General features: G+C 33.4%; 2 protein-coding genes across 2 annotated transcripts; one reads left to right on the top strand and one right to left on the bottom strand.

The window, feature by feature from the left end:
• Positions 1 to 3,723: 3,723 nt before the first annotated feature.
• LOC112795076 (uncharacterized) lies at positions 3,724 to 4,677 on the bottom strand. Its single transcript, XM_025837036.1, has one exon. It carries the CDS (start codon positions 4,675 to 4,677, stop codon positions 3,724 to 3,726), a length of 954 nt encoding a protein of 317 aa, XP_025692821.1.
• A 4,061-nt stretch (positions 4,678 to 8,738) lies between these two features.
• LOC112797050 (protein ZW2) lies at positions 8,739 to 10,545 on the top strand. Its single transcript, XM_025839797.3, has 2 exons — positions 8,739 to 10,113; positions 10,283 to 10,545. The coding sequence occupies exon 1, from the start codon at positions 9,347 to 9,349 to the stop codon at positions 10,070 to 10,072; it is 726 nt and encodes a 241-aa protein (XP_025695582.1). The 5' UTR covers positions 8,739 to 9,346; the 3' UTR covers positions 10,073 to 10,113; positions 10,283 to 10,545.
• The last annotated feature ends 7,783 nt before the right edge of the window (positions 10,546 to 18,328 follow it).

The following is an 18,328-nucleotide window of genomic DNA, read 5'->3' as shown; positions in this document are numbered from 1 at the left end:
TTGAACATGTTACATAGCTAAGTTCATGTCTTATCTCATACCTTTTGAATCTATGTGAGGACTGAGGATAACTTATCTTTCTTTTTCATATATTCTCTTATGTTCTCAGAATTTACTGAAAACTACATTTGTTTGTTAATGGTAAAAAAATGTTCTGTCAACTTTGTTGAATTCTACTATAGTAATAATCAAATTGTGTAGTTGGTATTGACAAGTTTGGCATCATCTTTTGTGTTACACAAATGGTTTGTTCTTTAGCAGTCTCAAAATAACTCGAATATGCTCAATCTTCCAAAATTGCTCTCCCTCCCATCCTTGCCTTGTGCCCATGACCTCATGATTGCTAACATTTGCTGATTTTCAGCAAAGAGGCACCAAAATGGTGAAATAGACCAAATTCATGCTTTCGCATGCTTTTATTTTTGTCTCCTAGTTAACTAACTGCCTTCATGTTTTAACCATCCTTATTCAGAAGTTAAGTGCAATGTCCATCTTCCCTTTTAAGGATTTTATTATATATTGCATCACTACTATTGAGGTCTAAGGCTTCAAAGACATTGGTTAAAAGATTTAAGCCTAATTCACTAATCGCTTAAGTAAATTTCTGGCAATAGTATATATATATATATATATATATATATATATATATATATATATATATAAAACAAAACTTAGTTAACCTATGTTTGGATTGGTGGAAAATGAGGGATATGATGGAAGGAAAAGGAATTTTCATGAGTTCCATTACTTAAAACAAAAATAATGAATAAAGTGAAATACAGTATGAAAAAGGATGGAATATTATGCACCAATGCATTCACTATCGTTAAAATGTTTTTTCTCATTTTCCTACCAAAAGAAAAAGTGGGGAGGATTGGAATGTGAATTACTGTTTTCTTTTCTTCATAAAATTAGATATTCCAATATTCATTTATAATATCTGAACGATAGAATAAAATAACTATAGCCAACTAAGATTTGCTAGGTTAAGTGGTTAACTTCGTTCTAGTGGATGGAAAATTCCCTATTGTGATATCTCTCTCTTCCACTATATCTTATTCTATATAATTACTTACTATCAAAGCAATCATAGGTTAAGAATTTAAGATAAAACAAGTGTCCAACTAATTCAACCAATTTAATGTTGGTAACTATTCTTTTGATTGACATAATAGATTGCTCTGCCTCTCTCTCTCACACACACACACACTCACACTTAAAGGACACCAAACCAATGATGTCATAAAAGATATAACTTCAGTCTTTCTTCTACCGAATGCAATGGCTTACAAAAGTCAGATGAATTATTATTGTTGTGTTAAATCTTTTCCTGGTCTTCTGTTACAAATAAATGTATCTTTCATGTGGGGACGGTGTTTTTAAGTTAACATTTGGTAAAGAGATAGATACTGAAATCGAGAGATAGAGATTAAGAAATAGAGATTGAAATAAATTTTAATATTTTGTTTGGTGTGATATTTGGTGTGAAGTGGAAGACAGAAATTAAAGTAAGAATGAAACTCTAATTTAATTTGTACAAAAGATAAAATTAAAATTAATTAATTAAATGAGAATATTTTAAATATAAAATATTATTAAAATTTCAGTTTTTGTCTTTAAAAATTTTAGTCTCTGTATCTTTATTTTTTAAAAGTATAAAAATACTAAAATTTTAAGAACAAAAATAAATTTTAATATCAATTTTTAAACCAATAAATATAATATTAAATCTCAATCTCATAATATTTATCTCAATATCTCAAAACAAACGTCGTTCATGTGACTAAATTTTCTAATCAAAAGGTTATAACTAAGTTAACTGTACCAAAAAAGAAGAAAAGTAGGGGACAACTTATGCTAATGCTTAGCCCCAAAGATAAGAACAGAACAAAGACCCTTTCTCTTTTATTATTATTTTACATTTTGCAGAGGAGAATCTTGGTTAAAACAGAAGGTTTATCTTCTTAATCATAAAGGGAAAGTTTGCTACCTATAAAATATAGGATTTTGCTATTTTCATAGTAAGGATATTATAAAAAAATATTTTATTAAAAATTTCAAAAATTATTATTATTATACTATCAAAATACGTTTTTAAGACATAAATTAACTAAATCAGTAATATAATAGAAAAACAATATTATAAAATTAGAAAAAATTGTAACTAGAATATGCGATAAAATTTACAGTAATTATATTATTATATAAAATAATGGGGTTTATTTGTTTACTTAGTAATATTATTACATTTGTGTGAATTTTTCTTTCAAAAAACTAATTGCTTAGTGTTGTTCATAAAATATAATTTTGAAGAATCTAGTAAGTAGTAACCAGTTTCCTAAAAATATTTTCTTTTAATGTGTTCACCGCCAAGGGGGAATCTAGTCATGTGAAAACAAATTTTGATGATTCAAGCATATTAATTTTGAGTGATATCATCGGATGTGCATCAACAATTAAACGAAAAATGTCTTTTTTTTTTTCTTCTCTTTTCCTTTTCCTTCTCAGTTAGGAAAGCATTATATAATATTTTCAGTTTCGGTTTCTCATACTTTGGTAATATGATCTGTATAAGAAGATATTTATTTACATTGCTAAAGGCAATCCAATATATATACATTTATTAAAAAATAGAATCTTAAGACTATCATGAATACAAATGTGACATGAATACATGATGGCTTTGGTCAGAAATGGTATCTATTTTTTTTTCCTAGTTTTCGGTCCATTAAATGATGTATATTATTTAATTTAGACTAAAGAGGTGTTACCTTGTTCCAAGGCAATTTGGAATTCAAAGTAGCTCTTTCTGTGGATTTACTATTTTATAAAAAATCAAATAGTAGTAATATAAATATTATACATTATGACACTTTCAATAGTTACTTTGTATTTTACAAAAAAAAGTCGTAACTATAGGGATATACATTAAAATAGAAGGTTCATCACTTCATTATCCACCTCATGGCAAATTCAGATGTGGAGGAAATATTTGATGCCACAACAGAAGAAAGAGTTTACTAACACTTAATTTTTATACTTTCTCTTTCTTATTCGGCTCCATTTCCTTCACTTCTCTGTCTTACATGGCATGAAACCAAGAATGCCTGAAAAGGCGGCACTTTAAGGGTTGCATGCCACTTGCATGGGTCACAATGCCCCCACCACATCATTACTGTTATAAATTCCAACGGGCTAAACAAAATAAAGTTATGTTATTTAAATATATAAAAGTGTATGTTTTTAAAATTTGACTGTTTAATAGATAGCTAATAAAATCTAATTTTGAATCAACATTAAATTGGTTAAATGGTAAATAAATTTGTTTATTTCTAGTACTGACGGGTGAAATTTCTCGAAAGAATACGAGATATATATATAATGCGTAAGTAGTCCAATTCTGAAATAACATTTATTTTTTGAATTAATTTTTAAAAATATTTTTTAAATTAATTTATTTTTTAAAGATTTTAAATTAATCACATTAGTTTTTTCGTCATTTTTATTATTAATAACGTTAAAATTTACTAATGTGACACGTTAAGTAATACTACACTGATCACATCAATTAGAACTTTCAGGTGTGTATTTTTTTTTTGAAATAAATAGCTCAACACACAAGATGGAGCATACAGAATTCAGAAGCCATAAGTACAACTAAAAATAAAGAGTACTAATAACTGAAACAGGTAGCGCAATCCCGAGTCATCTTCGGCATTGCCATCAACAACCAAAGGATGCCCCACCAATCCACTCGTTGGAAAACACAAAGGACCTATTAGTGATTTCCTGAACTGCTAATCCTTTATTCTGGAACACCCGATTATTTCTTTCCAACCAAATTGTCCAGATTACAGCAAAGAATCCAATCAACCACCTCTTTCTCTCATCCTTTCGTGGTGCAACAGTCGTCCAGCTCTCAAAATGTTGCTTTAGTGTACCTGGGACAGACCATTCTCGTCCAAGAGCATAAAGCCAAGCACCCCACACCTGCCATGTGACCTCACACCCAAGAAACAGATGAAAAGCAGACACAATAGACTTACCGCATAAGGCACATAGATTATCAAGCGGGTTAATGACCCCTAATCTGCACAGTCGTTCTTTGGTATTCACCTTCTCAATCAGAACAAACCAAGAAAATAATTCGACTCTTGGTGGGACGAAACCCCTCCAAATAGCACTAGTGAAGCTATAGCTTGTTACTTCCTCCGGAAGGACTGCATCCTGCATGACCTGCACAAAGGATTTAGTAGAGAAGATACCAGTTCTATCAAATTTCCAAACCACCCTATCATCTCTCTCTGTTACTAGCTTAACTGAACGCAGTCTCTCATGGAGTTGGTTCAAGAGTTCCAACTCCCATTGGAACAACTGTCGCCTCCACTGAAAGCTCCATATCCACTCTAACCCATCCCAGAACTCGTAGTCACCTATAACAGATCCTATAAGGTTTGAAACCGAGAAGAGTCTAGGGAACAAATCCTTCAAGACACCACCATTTAAACAGTCATCTTCCCAGAACCTGATCGTTCTACCGTTTCCCACTTCCATTGACAAGCCTCTAATCATCTGCTCTCTGATTTGTGGCTCTCGAATTTGTAGCTGACAAATGTCTCTCCACGGACCCCCTCTTGAAGGAATAGGTTGACCATGTAGCATCTCAGACGGATTCATGTTATTACAAGAGCACACTACTTTCTTTCATAAGAGACACTCCTCCTTCGAGAACCTCCACCACCATTTGAAAAGAAGAGCTGTATTTCGAACCACCGCATCTCCCACTCCCAACCCACCTGCCTTTTTAGGGGCCATCACTACATCCCATTTCACTAGTGGTATCCCGCTCCCCCCATCCTCTGTACTCTACAAGAATCGTCTTTGTAAGGAAATCAATTTCTCTGCTACTGCCTTTGTAAAGCCCATCTTTTGCAGCACTAAATCCACAAAGCTCCATTTGACCCTATCATAAGCCTTCTGAAAATCCAGTTTAATTATCGCTGAGCTTCTTTTCCTTGACCTTAGCCAGTGCACTGTTTCACAAGCAATCAAAGCCCCATCATGAAATTTCCTACCCTGTACAAAAGCAGTCTGAGTCTCGCCTACCAGGTCCGGCATCACCTTCCGCATCCTTCGAACCAGCACCTTAGAGATGACCTTATAAACACAACCCACCATACTGATCGGTCGAAGATCCTTTATTACTGTAGCTCCAACAAATTTTGGTGCCAGCGCCACCCACGTGACGTTTGACCCCGCCGGTAGCACTGCTGAATGGAAGAACCCCAACACTGCATCCGTGAATTCCCTCCCAACTTCTGCCCAACACCTCTTAATAAAGTTCATGTTATATCCATCGCATCCTAGAGCTTTTGTTGACTCACAGTCCCACACTGCAGATTTTACTTCTTCCGCACTCGGTATCTGTTCCAGTTCTGTTGCCTCGTCCCCATTTATTCTTCTTACCATGCCTTCCCGAAATCCAATATTTGGTGACTTCTCCTGGTGGTACAGCTCCTTATAGAAGTCCCGTATAGCAATCTTGATTCGAGCTGGATTCCGCACTAAGCGTCCATGGATTCTTAAGGCATCAATTCGATTACTCCTTCTCCGAGTCGAGGCTAAGTTGTGGAAGTATCTAGTATTTTTATCCATCTCCTTAGCATGCCTGGATCGTGACATCTACTTCCAATGTATTTCCTTCCTGACATACCATACTTTGCAAGCGCTCACAAGTGCCTTTCTTCTAGCCTCCATGGTTCCATCATGAACTCCATTGCTCACCAAATCATCAACTTTCCGGATCTCCTCTTCAAAATTATTTATCCTCCTATCCAAATTACCAAAGTTCTCTCTATGCCACCTGCCCAGTGGAAGCGTCAAAGCCTTCAACTTGTCCATCAACTGCATCTCCCCTAGGCATCTCCACTCCTCCTTTACCATTCTCAAAAATCCCTCGTGAGTAAACCACGCATCCAGGCTCCGAAAAGGTCTTGGCCCCCATCCCAACCTTGTGACATTCATAATTATGGGACAATGGTCTGACAAACCTCTTGGGCCTCCTCGTAATCTTGTTTCAGGAAACTCTTCTAACCACTCCAAACTAACCAGCACTCTATCAAGCCTACTACATGACTGACCTCTGAACCAAGTAAACTGACGATCAGGTAAAGCTAGGTCCACGAGCTCCATATCGTGAATCCAAGATCTAAACTCTACTGCAGATCTCGGCAACGAAGTAGATCCTCGCCTTTCCTCCACTTGAACAATCTCATTAAAGTCCCCCATAAAACAAAGAGGGACTTGACATAAGCCTGACAAGAAGCTCAACTCTTCCCCACACAACGAGCTTACTCTCTCGATCATGCTCATCATACACTAAGCAGAACGCACACCGAAAATTATTCTTTAACATCACTCCATCCACACATAACCATCTACCACCCTTATAACAGTTACTTGATTTAAACACTGTCATATCCCACATCAACAACAGCCCTCCAGACGCCCCTTCCGCTTCCACAAACTCCCACCCGGCCCCATCATTACCCCACAACTGCATAACATCAAACTTAGTTACCATCTCTTTTTTTGTCTCTACCAACCCAAGCATATGCAAATTGAACTTCTTTCTAAAGGTTTTAACCATACTTAACTTGCCAATCCCCGCCAACCCCCTAACATTCCATGATGCAAAACTCATTTGAAACTTGATGTACACACTTTTTTCTTATTTTTCAGACGACTCTTTCTAGCTTTCTCTTTCAGTTTAGCCTGCTTTTTCTTCCGTGCTATTTTCTCATTCTGACACCATAAACAATGGAAGCGATAGAAGAGCTAATGCGACCAACTTAAATTTATTGAAGTACCAATTTGATTAAAAAAATTTCGATGTTCAATTTAAAAAATTAGTGATCTTTTAAGGACGAAATTCACCATTTATTCTATATATAATTCTTTAAATTAAATAATCAAATTTTGAGTCCATAACAAATTTGGCAAGATGTCTAGTGTGAGTGTCATTCACACAGAAATTTTTAAAAGATAAAATTTGGTGTAAATTATTGTTGGCTTCAAAAATTGGTTTCAATCATATTATCTGCGAAGTAGACTCAATAAATGTGTTCTTTCTTGTAAGTCATTGAAACTTTTTCTATGTAACATGAAGAGAAAGTTATTCTCCAAAAGATTGTAGAGATTAAGAACCATAAAAATTAAGAGTTGCATTTTGTGTTGATCCATCAGAATACTAATGGCATATCGGACCGGTTGGCAAAATATGGTACTCGTGGTAACTGCAACGCAAGAAATTGGATGCAGTTATCGTCCCTCTTTGATTGCTCATGGATGATCTACTTAAAAAATTTTTTTTTATTCTTTTTTTAGTCAAGATTTTTCGATTTCTCCCTAACCATTCTTAAAAAATCCTCATGTGTAAACTAAGAATCTAAGTTTCGAAAAGATCGTAGTCCACCTCTGAATTTGGAATTCTCAACTATAATTGGACAGTGATTTGACAAACCTCTCGGTCCACCTTTTAATCGAATCTCTAGGAACTCCTCAATCTATTCTACACTTAATAGAACTCTATCAATACTACTGCAAGAGCAGCTTCTGAATTATGTAAATTTTTGATCATTCAACGGTAATTTCACTAACTGCATATCTTGGACTCAAGCCTTAAAATATTCTATCGATGTTGTTAATCTGTCCTGACTTTTTCTCTCTTTAATCTAAATAACCTCATTAAAGTCTCCCATATAACATATCAAAACTTGATATAGTTCAACTATAAAATTTAGTTCTTTCTGTATAGCCAGTTTATCTATTCTAATATGAGCACCATATATTAAACAAAAAGTACAATTGAATTCATTTTTTAACAGGACTCCTTTAACCACATAACTATTTCTCCCCTTTGTAATAGTTATTCATTTTAAATAATATGTCATTCCACATTAACAATAGACTTCCAACCTTTCGAATTTATAAACTTTCACTCCACAGCATCACTCCCTCAAATACATATTATACAAACTTAATCACAATTTATATTTTAATTTCAATCAAATCTTATATTTAATTTTTTTATTATATTCAATTTTTTAACATTTCGTAATTTCTTAATATTCTAAGAGCTAAAAATTATTTTAAAAATTAATTGAATGATGCATAAATTATTGAAGTTGTTAATGCAATATGTGATGTTGTTGGGATTTTTTTTTTTTGCATTATATTATGATGATATTGCAACGTGAACCAGGTATTACTAGTTTCACCTACTACTAATAATAATAATAATAATAATAATAATAATAATAATAGAGATGTGATAATAACAAATATTTTTATGGAATGTTTAGTTAAAAAGATAAAATTATAGAATGCAAGTAAGTTTTTATTTTATTTGAAAATTTTAATTATTTTAATTTTTGTCTTTAATATTTATATATTTTTTTAAAACATATTCTTACGTTTAGTTTTATTTATTTTTGGTTTTAGTATTTTTTATTTGTCTTAAAATTATCCTTAAATATTAATTTTATATAATTTTTTAGAGACAAAATAATAAATTTAAGAATAATTTTGATACAAATTAAAAATATTAAAAATAAAAATTAAATAAATAAAATATATTAAGAATAAATTAAAAAATCAAATATTAAAAGTATTTTAAAAAAAACTCAAATATTAAAAATAAAAATGATACTTTATCCATATTTAAATCTAGATTCGCACCAAAATAAATCTGATTTCATCCCACCATAAACATCCCTAATAACAACAAAGAATATGATATTCTAATGTAGCATGATAGATAGTAAATTAGATATACAAAATCTCAAATCCCAAAATCCCCCAAAATAGTGATAATAAACCCAATCGCCCACCCAATACTACCCATCAAACTCTTGAAAATCACATCCCCCCTCTTACCTCTTACCCCTTACTTTCAGCGCTTTGCGCCACCTCTCTTTTTTCAAGGTGATCAAGACTTCATTCAACACTTACCCCAAAAACAAAACCAAAAGCATGTGAAGACAAATTGCACCGAAACTAGTCCCCACCACACCAAGTAATTTGATGCTTTAAGTATCTCTCACTTGTGTGCTCTCAACACATAACACAAAACACTCCTTTTTCCCCCTCTTCCCCTGTTTCTCTTACCAAATGATGAAATGAATCTGTATTCGTCATTACCCTTGTTCTCTTCAAATTCCAACCACTACTGCTCTCTGGCCAATGCTTCCCTTCTAAGCCTAATCTCACATACCTTCCTTTTCTTCAAACTTCACTTCACTTACACCATAATTGAATTTGATACTCTGTCTCTTGAACAACACAAATGGCTGATGCGAATGCGGCGATGTTCATTACCTTCCTGGAAGAGTGGATGGTTCGCCAAAGAAACTACCACCAAGAGCTTCTGACTGCGCAGGAAAACCGTCATCGACTCCGAGATTCCGATAAGATGGAACTCATAAACAGAGTACTCTGCCACTACGAGCAATACTTCGAAGAGAAATCAAAAATCGCCCAACGCGATATCTTCCTAGTGTTCTCGCCACCGTGGTTCAGTTCCTTGGAGAAGTCGTTCCTATGGATCGCCGGGTTCAAGCCAGGAAAAGCATTCCACCTCGTGAACCAGGCGGTACGCGACTTGACTAACGAACAACGGCGCAGGCTGAGCCAGCTCAGCATGGAGACGAGGATGAAGGAGAGAGACCTCAACGACGAGCTGGCCAAGGCTCACGAGAGCCTCGCAAGCCCGCCGCTCGTTGATACGGCGAGAACCCATGGCAGGGCGTGTCTGAGTCGCGCGAGGCCCACGCAGGCCCGAGAATTAGAAAGAGAAGCAGATGAAGGTCCTCCAAGCGAGCTTCGTGCGGCAATGGAGAGCGTTGTGACAAGTGCGGATGAACTGAGGACAAATACGGCATTAAATGTGCTGCAGATATTGAGGGCAGATCAGGCGGTTACTTTCTTGACAGCTGTTGCTGAGCTTCAGCTTAAGATCAGGTCCTTGGGGTTTGAGAAGGACGCACAAAGGGCAGCTGCTCAAAATCATTGAAATCATATGAAATATCTTGAAAAAAATAATTAGAATTTTGGGTGAGCTGTTCGTTGTTTACCGCTGGACCACTTGTTCGTTAAATGGTGTTTTCTTTTTTTTTTTTGGGTTATATGTTGATTTTAGGTTTTTATTTTTTTAGTTTTTAATTTCTTCGGTTTTTTTTTTTTTAATGGAAAGATGGTTTTGTTTGGGTTGTATGATGAATAGGACAAAGGAGTAAGAAGTCAGCAAATGATGAGGAATATCAGGCCATGCAAGTGGATGCTTTAGCTTCAAGCCAAGGGTTCACTCCAAGGAAACCAAGATCTCAATCAACTCAACCAGTTGCTGCGCCCACTTTTCCTTTTAGCCCTTTTTTGTTTTTCGTAGTTTATATTTCGAGTCATTATATTTACATAAACACCTTTCTCCCCCTGTGTAAATATATAATATATCAGAGGTGATACATATAATCATCGTCTTTTCGAATACTTATCTAACTCCATTTTTATTATTGAAGTTTTAAAGGTAAATTAGTTGTGCCCCGCATGGGATAAGTTTCTTTTATTATATATATATGAGAATCGGGTAAAATAGTTGAATATATTGAATATGAAAATTTGGGTTTTGAGACATGATATAAATAACAGTAGAAAAACAAAGAAATTTTTTCTTTTAAGAAAAGCTTATTCTGGAGGACTCTGGTAATATTTGGACATGGATAATTCTTTTTTAAATAGATAAATATGTTTTTAGATTATTTTTTATTTATTTTTTCAGCCTAAACATGTGATTAGGAATTAAATTCATGTTTTAAACAAAATATTTTATCTCCAAATGAGATGTCTAGGGATTATCTCCAAACGTAACATATATGATTTGATCCATTTCATGAGTTAATATGACAAGTTATGAGTGAAGTTTACCATATATGATTTGATCCATTTCATGAGTTAATATGACAAGTTATGAGTGAAGTTTACCATATTTTACTTCCCTTCTTATGAGAATTTCTTTTGCAGATTGCTTCGGGCAACTGGCATTTGAGAGGACAAAAGATCCTTTTAAACAAGCTTTGTTGTTTATGTAAAAAAAAAAAAAAAACAGCTTGTTTACATGTTTTTATGTCTTAGGTCATATTAATGCTTAAGGTTGTCATAGATATTGATGCTATTTGTTATTTGTCATCTTAATATTTCAATCTCAAGTTTTTAACAATAGAATAAGGATGATTGAAAATTTATGGGTCATACAAACTTGTTAGTAAACAAGCCTAGAAAATTTACTATCTAAGAGACTACAGAGATGTCATATTGCATGAGTATTTTGTTTGTTTTTAGCAATGTACTCGTATAGAGAATATATTGGACTATTGGTACAAGTATACACACCAAACTAAAAAATATTATTTTATATAAAAAAATATTTTGAATATATATAGAATAAATTTGAGTACACTCGTTCTTTTTAATTAATTTAGAATTAAGTTATTTATTATAAAGTTTATTTATATTTAACTTTTTATTTTTAAATTATATAAATTTATTGTTTAAAATATTAAATTAATTATTTAAATATTTATTTTAAGATAATTATTTATATTATTTTAATATTAAATTTGACTAAAAAATATTTTATTAATTTAAAAAAAATACAACTTAATAAAAATAGTTAACAGAGATGAAAAAAAAAGAAAAGTCAAAAACAAAATAAAGACACATAAAAACAAAATAGAAAAAAGGAGCACCTTCAACAAAAAAATAAAATAAAAAAAATAACATTATCTTTTATATTTTTATCTTTCATATTTTTAAACATTTATAAATTAATTTTAATAATATTGATAAAAAATGATCATTTTTAATAATTAATTTCTCTGGTTTCTAAAACAAAAATTTAAAAAATATAATTTTTTATTTTATAATATATTATTTTATATTTATTTTTAAATTTAAATATATATATATATATATATATATATTTCCTTATCTTGTAAATCAGTACACATTGATATTGCATGATATTTTTTATCTAAATAGTTGTTTTGATTCCTTTTTACGCAACACAAATGGCTAAATAAAATTGGTAGAACAGAAAAATTCCAATCGTTGTCTTCAAAGTTCAAACATCTGAATCAGAATCTGACAGATGTGTCTAGTCAAAGATAGTAGTTAAATTCCTTTAGATTACGTCAATCCATAAATACCGGAAATCTTTTGCTATTTTCGCCTAAAAGGTTGTTTTTGTTCTTTTGCGCAATATAACTAATTAAATAAGATTGGCAGTCAGATGTGTCTAGTCAAAGATAGCAGCTAAATTCCTTTGGATTACGTCAATCCACAAATACTGGAAATCCTTTGATATTTTCGCCTAAAAGGTTGTTTTTGTTCTTTTGCGCAATATAACTAATTAAATAAGATTGGCAGAGCAGGAAAATGCGGAATGTTAAAGCGGCTGTTGTCTTCAAGTATCTAATCAAAATCTGACAGATGTTTCCAATCAAATAACAGAGAACAAATGAATCCATCTTAGCTTACGTGAATCCACCAACACTGAAGATCGTTTGATATTTTTGGCTAAAGGTTGTTTTGGTTCCTCTCTGCACAACATAAATGGTTAAACAAAATTGGTAGAACAGTCAAATGGCAAATGATAAAGCAGCTATTCTCTTCAAAGCATCTAAAAATCAAAACAGATTTCTCCAATTAAATAACAGAGAACAGCTGAATCCATTGTAACCTACGTCAATCTACAACACTGAAGATCTTTAGCTGTAGAGTAGTAGTTAATTCTTATGTCATTGTATTGTCATCAAATGACTCAATAAGATTAGAAGAGTTGGAGAATACCAAATGATAAAGTAGATCAAATGACTCAATAAGATTGGAAGAGTTGGAGAATACCAAATGATAAAGTAGCTGCTATCTTCAAATATCGCATTATGCACTTTTAAAATCTAAAAATCAAACAAATGTCTACAGAGAACAGTTGAATCCATGTCTACGTCAATCCATCAACACTAAAGATCCTTGATTGTAAAGTGGTTAATTGTATTGCCATCAAATAATTTAATGAGATTGGAAGAACATAAAAATATCAAATGATAAAACAACTACTATTTTTAAGCATCTAAATATCAGAAATATTCAATCAAATAATAGAGAACAGTTAAATCCATCCTAGTCTAGCAACACTAAAGAATTATTGTTGTAAAGTGTTCATTCTTATGTTATTGTATTGTCAGCGAATCAATACTCATTGGCATTAATATTCATTAGCATTACATAATATTTTTTTTCCTAAGACACACCTGCCAAATTGACGTAGTTGGCACACCTGTATGTTATCAATCTGAGGTTGGAACATATCTTGTTGGGAGTACTGATGGAGTCTTTTACTGTGGGTTCTTTAACAAGTAAATCGAGTACTCGATTTTTATATATACTGTAGTTTGGCATATTGCTTATGAGAGAATGTGTGCTATATATAACATTAAAGGCGAATGCCCATCAATTAGGACACATATGGTCAATCTGAGGTTGGGACATTGTTGGGAGTACTGATGGAGTATTTGGCATATTGCTTTTGGAGAATGTATGTTATATCGGCTGTATTTGTTGAGATATCGACACTAATTGTTAGACATGATGGTACACATTTATTATTTGTTTGCTGAAACACAGATTTAGATGAATACGATGACACAAAATACATGTATTTAGTATTCCTCCGTAAAACTGAGATACGAAAACATAATATATAGGAAATATGACACAAATTTTGACATTTTTATTCTTGATTATTTTTGAAATTACCAATACATATGACATAAAAGATAAAATTGACATTTAATTTATACATGTGTATCTTGTATATTATTATCAAACACATTATAAAATTTATGTATCTTTATATATATATATATATATATATATATATATATATATTTGTGTATCTGTATATATGTCTCAAAGATCCTAACCAAACAAATATAATGTTGAAAGCTAAGGTTTAAATACATTTTTATTTCGAATTGTTCAGTTAGGTTTTTTGGAATTGGTCCTTTTATTTGTGTATCATCATCATTTGTAATTTTGCCCATAAAGTCAACCCATTAAATGTGGGAAGAATAAATAACTTTACAAGATTTAACATAAGAAATTCCGTTTCTTTTGGACATTTCCAAAAAAATCACCGAGTTTCTATTTCAATTTATTACCAAAAGCATCCAAGAAAGAGCACTTTAAAATAAATTAACTGAGAAACAAAGTATAAGCTTTACATTTATTAGAAGCTAAATGAAATATAGATCAAAATCTACAATGATCAAGAACCATATAACTATACTAACTCCTGCTGTAAAATCTAAAGCAACCATGACCTGCACCGAATGATTCAAAACCAAAACTAAAAGGGTCATTTAATTGCATCTTTGGTTGTTTCCTAATTAATTAGTCTCAACATGAAGAATCATTGCGTGATTTCGGTTCAAGGGCTTGTCTTTTTCTTGCTTTTGAATCATCAAGATAATTCTGATAGATATAAGTGGCAAAACCCACAGAGCCAAAAGCAATGAAATTACCTTCACCCCATTCATGTCATCACGAAAATTAGGGGTAAACAAGAGTCGGGTTGATTCCGATTTAAGGTGAAATTAGAATCAAACTAATTAAATTATTATTGATTTGGTTTGGTTTGGTTTAAATTTGTGTTTTTTTGTGTGTGCACACGAATCAAATCAAACTAATTAAAAATAGATTCGTTCGATTCAGGTAATTGGGTATTCGATGAAACAAATATTCATAAAAAAACAAATTTTTATCTTAAAAATTTTGTAAGTACAATAAACATGTAATATTAATAAAAATTATCTAAATATGTTAAATACTAAATACATTAAAAAACACATTAAAATTCAAACATATTAAACACTAAGGACATTAAAATCTAAACATATTAAAAGACATATATATATTTAATTTTTTTATTTAATTAATATATGATCGAGTTTACGAGTTGATTCGGATTCCGCAACCGAAAATCATTATCCGAATCAATTATTAGAAAGAGTCATTGATTTGGTTTAAATTAAACCCTACTATCCGGTAGTTCCAAAATCAATTTAATTGGTTCCGTTTAAATTAAGACGTATAATTGGATATCCGAGAGCCGTGGTCACCCCTATCGAAAACTTCAAGCGAAGGAAAAGGAGTTACCGCCAAAGAGACTGTACTAAACTACTAATAACATGAGTATAGCGACGACACCAAGAAGATAAGGCCAACAACACCAACAGAACAAACCTGCCAGGCTATTGCGGTCCAACCAGTGGAAGCGCAAGTGACAAGAAGTGCATTATAGATTTGCATCTCCAAAACAACAGAAAATGTTTCTCGAATGGGGATTCATAAAGTATGAGAAAACTGCATTGAAGCCTAATTGGGATGCACAAACTACAATACTATTTGGCTATTGCGTGAAGAGTGAAGAGCGAAGAGTGAAGATATGAAAATTGAAAGAAGCATTTATATTCAATACAATATATGAATATTGCGTTGAGAGTTCTGCATTTGTTTTGCATTTGAATGTAGCCATGACTGTTTAAGTTTGGATAAATGAATATAATTGAAAAGTAAAATTTGGATAAAAAATCAACAAATTCAGAAAAAAGATAGACTTAGCTAGCTATTTTAAATAGATTACAGATTAAGCTTATGACAGAGTTGACTGGAGGTTTTTAGCTCATACCCTTAAGAGCTTTGGTTTTCCTATTCCTACACTTAATTTGATTATGAATTGTGTCACTGCTTCTTCCTTATCTATTCTTTGGAATGGGAGTCGTCTAAATGGCTTTACTCCTAGCCGAGGTCTTAGACAAGGAGACCCTATGTCACCCTATCTTTTTGTGTTGTGTATGGAGCGACTGGCATGCTTTATTAGTCATCAGGTTGATTTGGGCTTGTGGGAGCCGGTTGCTATTTCTAGAGGGGGACCAAGAATATCCCATTTAATGTTTGCGGATGACTTGCTTCTATTCTGTAAAGCTACAAAAAGACAAGTGCAAAATGTGATGTTGGTTTTAGAGACTTTTTGCAAAGCATCTGGGATGAAGATTAATGTGGAGAAGTCTAAAGCGCTTTGCTCCAAGAATGTCTCTGCAACAAGGAAAGAGGTTTTCACTGGGGTATCCTCTATCAGATTTGTCCAGGATTTGGGCAAGTATCTTGGAGTTACCCTTAGCCATTCTAGAGTGACTCGTTCAGCTTTCAATGGTGTCCTGGATAAGATTCGGAGTAGGCTAGCAAGCTGGAAAGGGAGTTTACTCAATCGGGCTGGTAGACTCTGCTTGGTTAATTCTGTTGCCGCTGCTATTCCCACGTACCAGATGCAGGTCTCTATTTTTCCCAAAGGAATCATTAGTAAATTGGAGTCTATGATGAGGAATTTTCTTTGGAAAGGACAAGTTGATGGAAGAGGATTGAATCTTGTTAGTTGGAAGGTACTGGTTACTCCAAAAAAATATGGAGGTTTGGGGATTAGAGATCCTTATTGTGTAAATATTGCTCTTCTTGGGAAGCTAGTTTGGACTTTTTTCCAGCAGCCAAACAAGCTATGGGTCCAATTATTGGATGCCAAATACCGATCATCTCTATATGACTGTTTTAGTTATCCTAAGAACAAGGACTCTCCCATTTGGAGGTGTCTTTGCAAGGCTTGGAAAGTGTTGAAGGATGGGTTTGCTTGGTGTATTGGAGATTTGAACCAGAATTTTTGGTTTTCTAGCTGGAGGAGAGAAGGACGGTTATCTAATGAGATGGATTATGTCCACATTTCTGATTCGAATCTCCGGATACAGGATATTTGGTCGGTTGGTAGGTGGCATTTGGATACTCTTTATTCTCCTTTATCTCAAAATCTGAAAGATAATATTCTCTCTTACAATCCAGATGAACAAGCAGGTCCGGAAGTGGGTTGGTATTGGAGTGGGTCTGCTGCCAAAGTCTATGACTCACGCAATGGTTACTTGTGGTTGTGTAAGCAGCTGTTTGGTTGGGAGGAGAGGGAGAATTGGCTTTGGCTTTGGCGTCAGCTTGTTCCGGAAAAGCATAAGTTTTTGGCTTGGTTGTGTCTTAAGGAGGCTCTTCCTACTGCAAGTTTTCGCTTTAGAAGAGGGATGTCGTCATCGGATAGGTGTCCAAGATGTCTTTCTAGCCAGGAATCGGTTATACATTGTATTCGGGATTGTCCAAAAGCTCAGCTTGTCTGGCAAAGGTTGGATATTCCTTGTCATCCTTTGGATTTAAAGAACTGGTTCTTGTATCATAGCAGAGAGCACCCGTTCAAGTTCTTTTCGGGACTTTGGTGGATATGGCGAGCAAGGAATAACGACATCTTTAATCCCCATGAAACTTGGCCTCCGGAAAAAGTCATTTGTCTGGCATTAACTTCAGAAAAGGAGCTTAGAAATATTTTTGAATTACAACGTATGTCCCTTCCCTCTACTCTAAATGGTTTTTGGAATCCCCCATCCATTGGTACTTTTAAGATTAATTGTGATGCTAGTTATTTTGGTTCGGGTGATAGTGTTGGTTTTGCTTGTGTTATTAGAGATTGTAATGGGAGCTGGCAAAGGGGGTGTTTGGGAATGATTGAGAGTAATAGTATTCTTCAAGGAGAATTGTTTGCTATTTGGAGAGGATATCTCTTAGCTTGGGATGTGGGTCAACGAGATGTTATTTGTGAGACGGATTGTGTGGCAGCATTTAATCTTGTTACTCAAGATGGTTCTGGGTTTATTGATCCACTGGTGCTCAAAATAAGAGATATCATGCATTGGAATTGGCGTGTTGACTTTCGTTTGATTATGAGAGATGCAAACACGGTGGCAGATACTATGGCAAAGATGGCGATGAAGTTACAACTTTCGCATGTGGAGCTTCTTTCACCTTGGGAGGAGTTTAAGAGTAGTCTTAAACGGGACTGTCCCTCTATTTAAGCAGTTCCTTGTTTTGTTTCCTTTGTTTTTCTTTGTTTAATTTATTTCAGTCACCAAAAAAAAAAATAGATTACAGATTAGTTAAACTTTTAACTTGGTCCTTAAAAGTAAAAACATTAATGAGTGATCCTCAAATTATAATTTTTTTTTTCGGTAAATCAAATTATAATTTTTGTGTGGCATAGATATCAATTGGGCCACAAATTGGTCCAAGAGAACAATAAGTGGGACAACTTTGTTGTCATCATTGCAAAGAAAACAAAAACTATTGGCGCAGG

Source organism: Arachis hypogaea, chromosome 4, assembly GCF_003086295.3.
Source record: "Arachis hypogaea cultivar Tifrunner chromosome 4, arahy.Tifrunner.gnm2.J5K5, whole genome shotgun sequence".
In the NCBI taxonomy this organism is placed as follows: domain Eukaryota; kingdom Viridiplantae; phylum Streptophyta; class Magnoliopsida; order Fabales; family Fabaceae; genus Arachis; species Arachis hypogaea.
This window is presented reverse-complemented; position numbering and strand designations above follow the sequence as displayed.

Excerpts from the sequence above, each read along its gene's own strand:
- LOC112795076 (XM_025837036.1), bottom strand. The coding sequence starts at position 4,677 with ATGAATCCGTCTGAGATGCTACATGGTCAACCTATTCCTTCAAGAGGG.
- LOC112797050 (XM_025839797.3), top strand. The coding sequence starts at position 9,347 with ATGGCTGATGCGAATGCGGCGATGTTCATTACCTTCCTGGAAGAGTGG.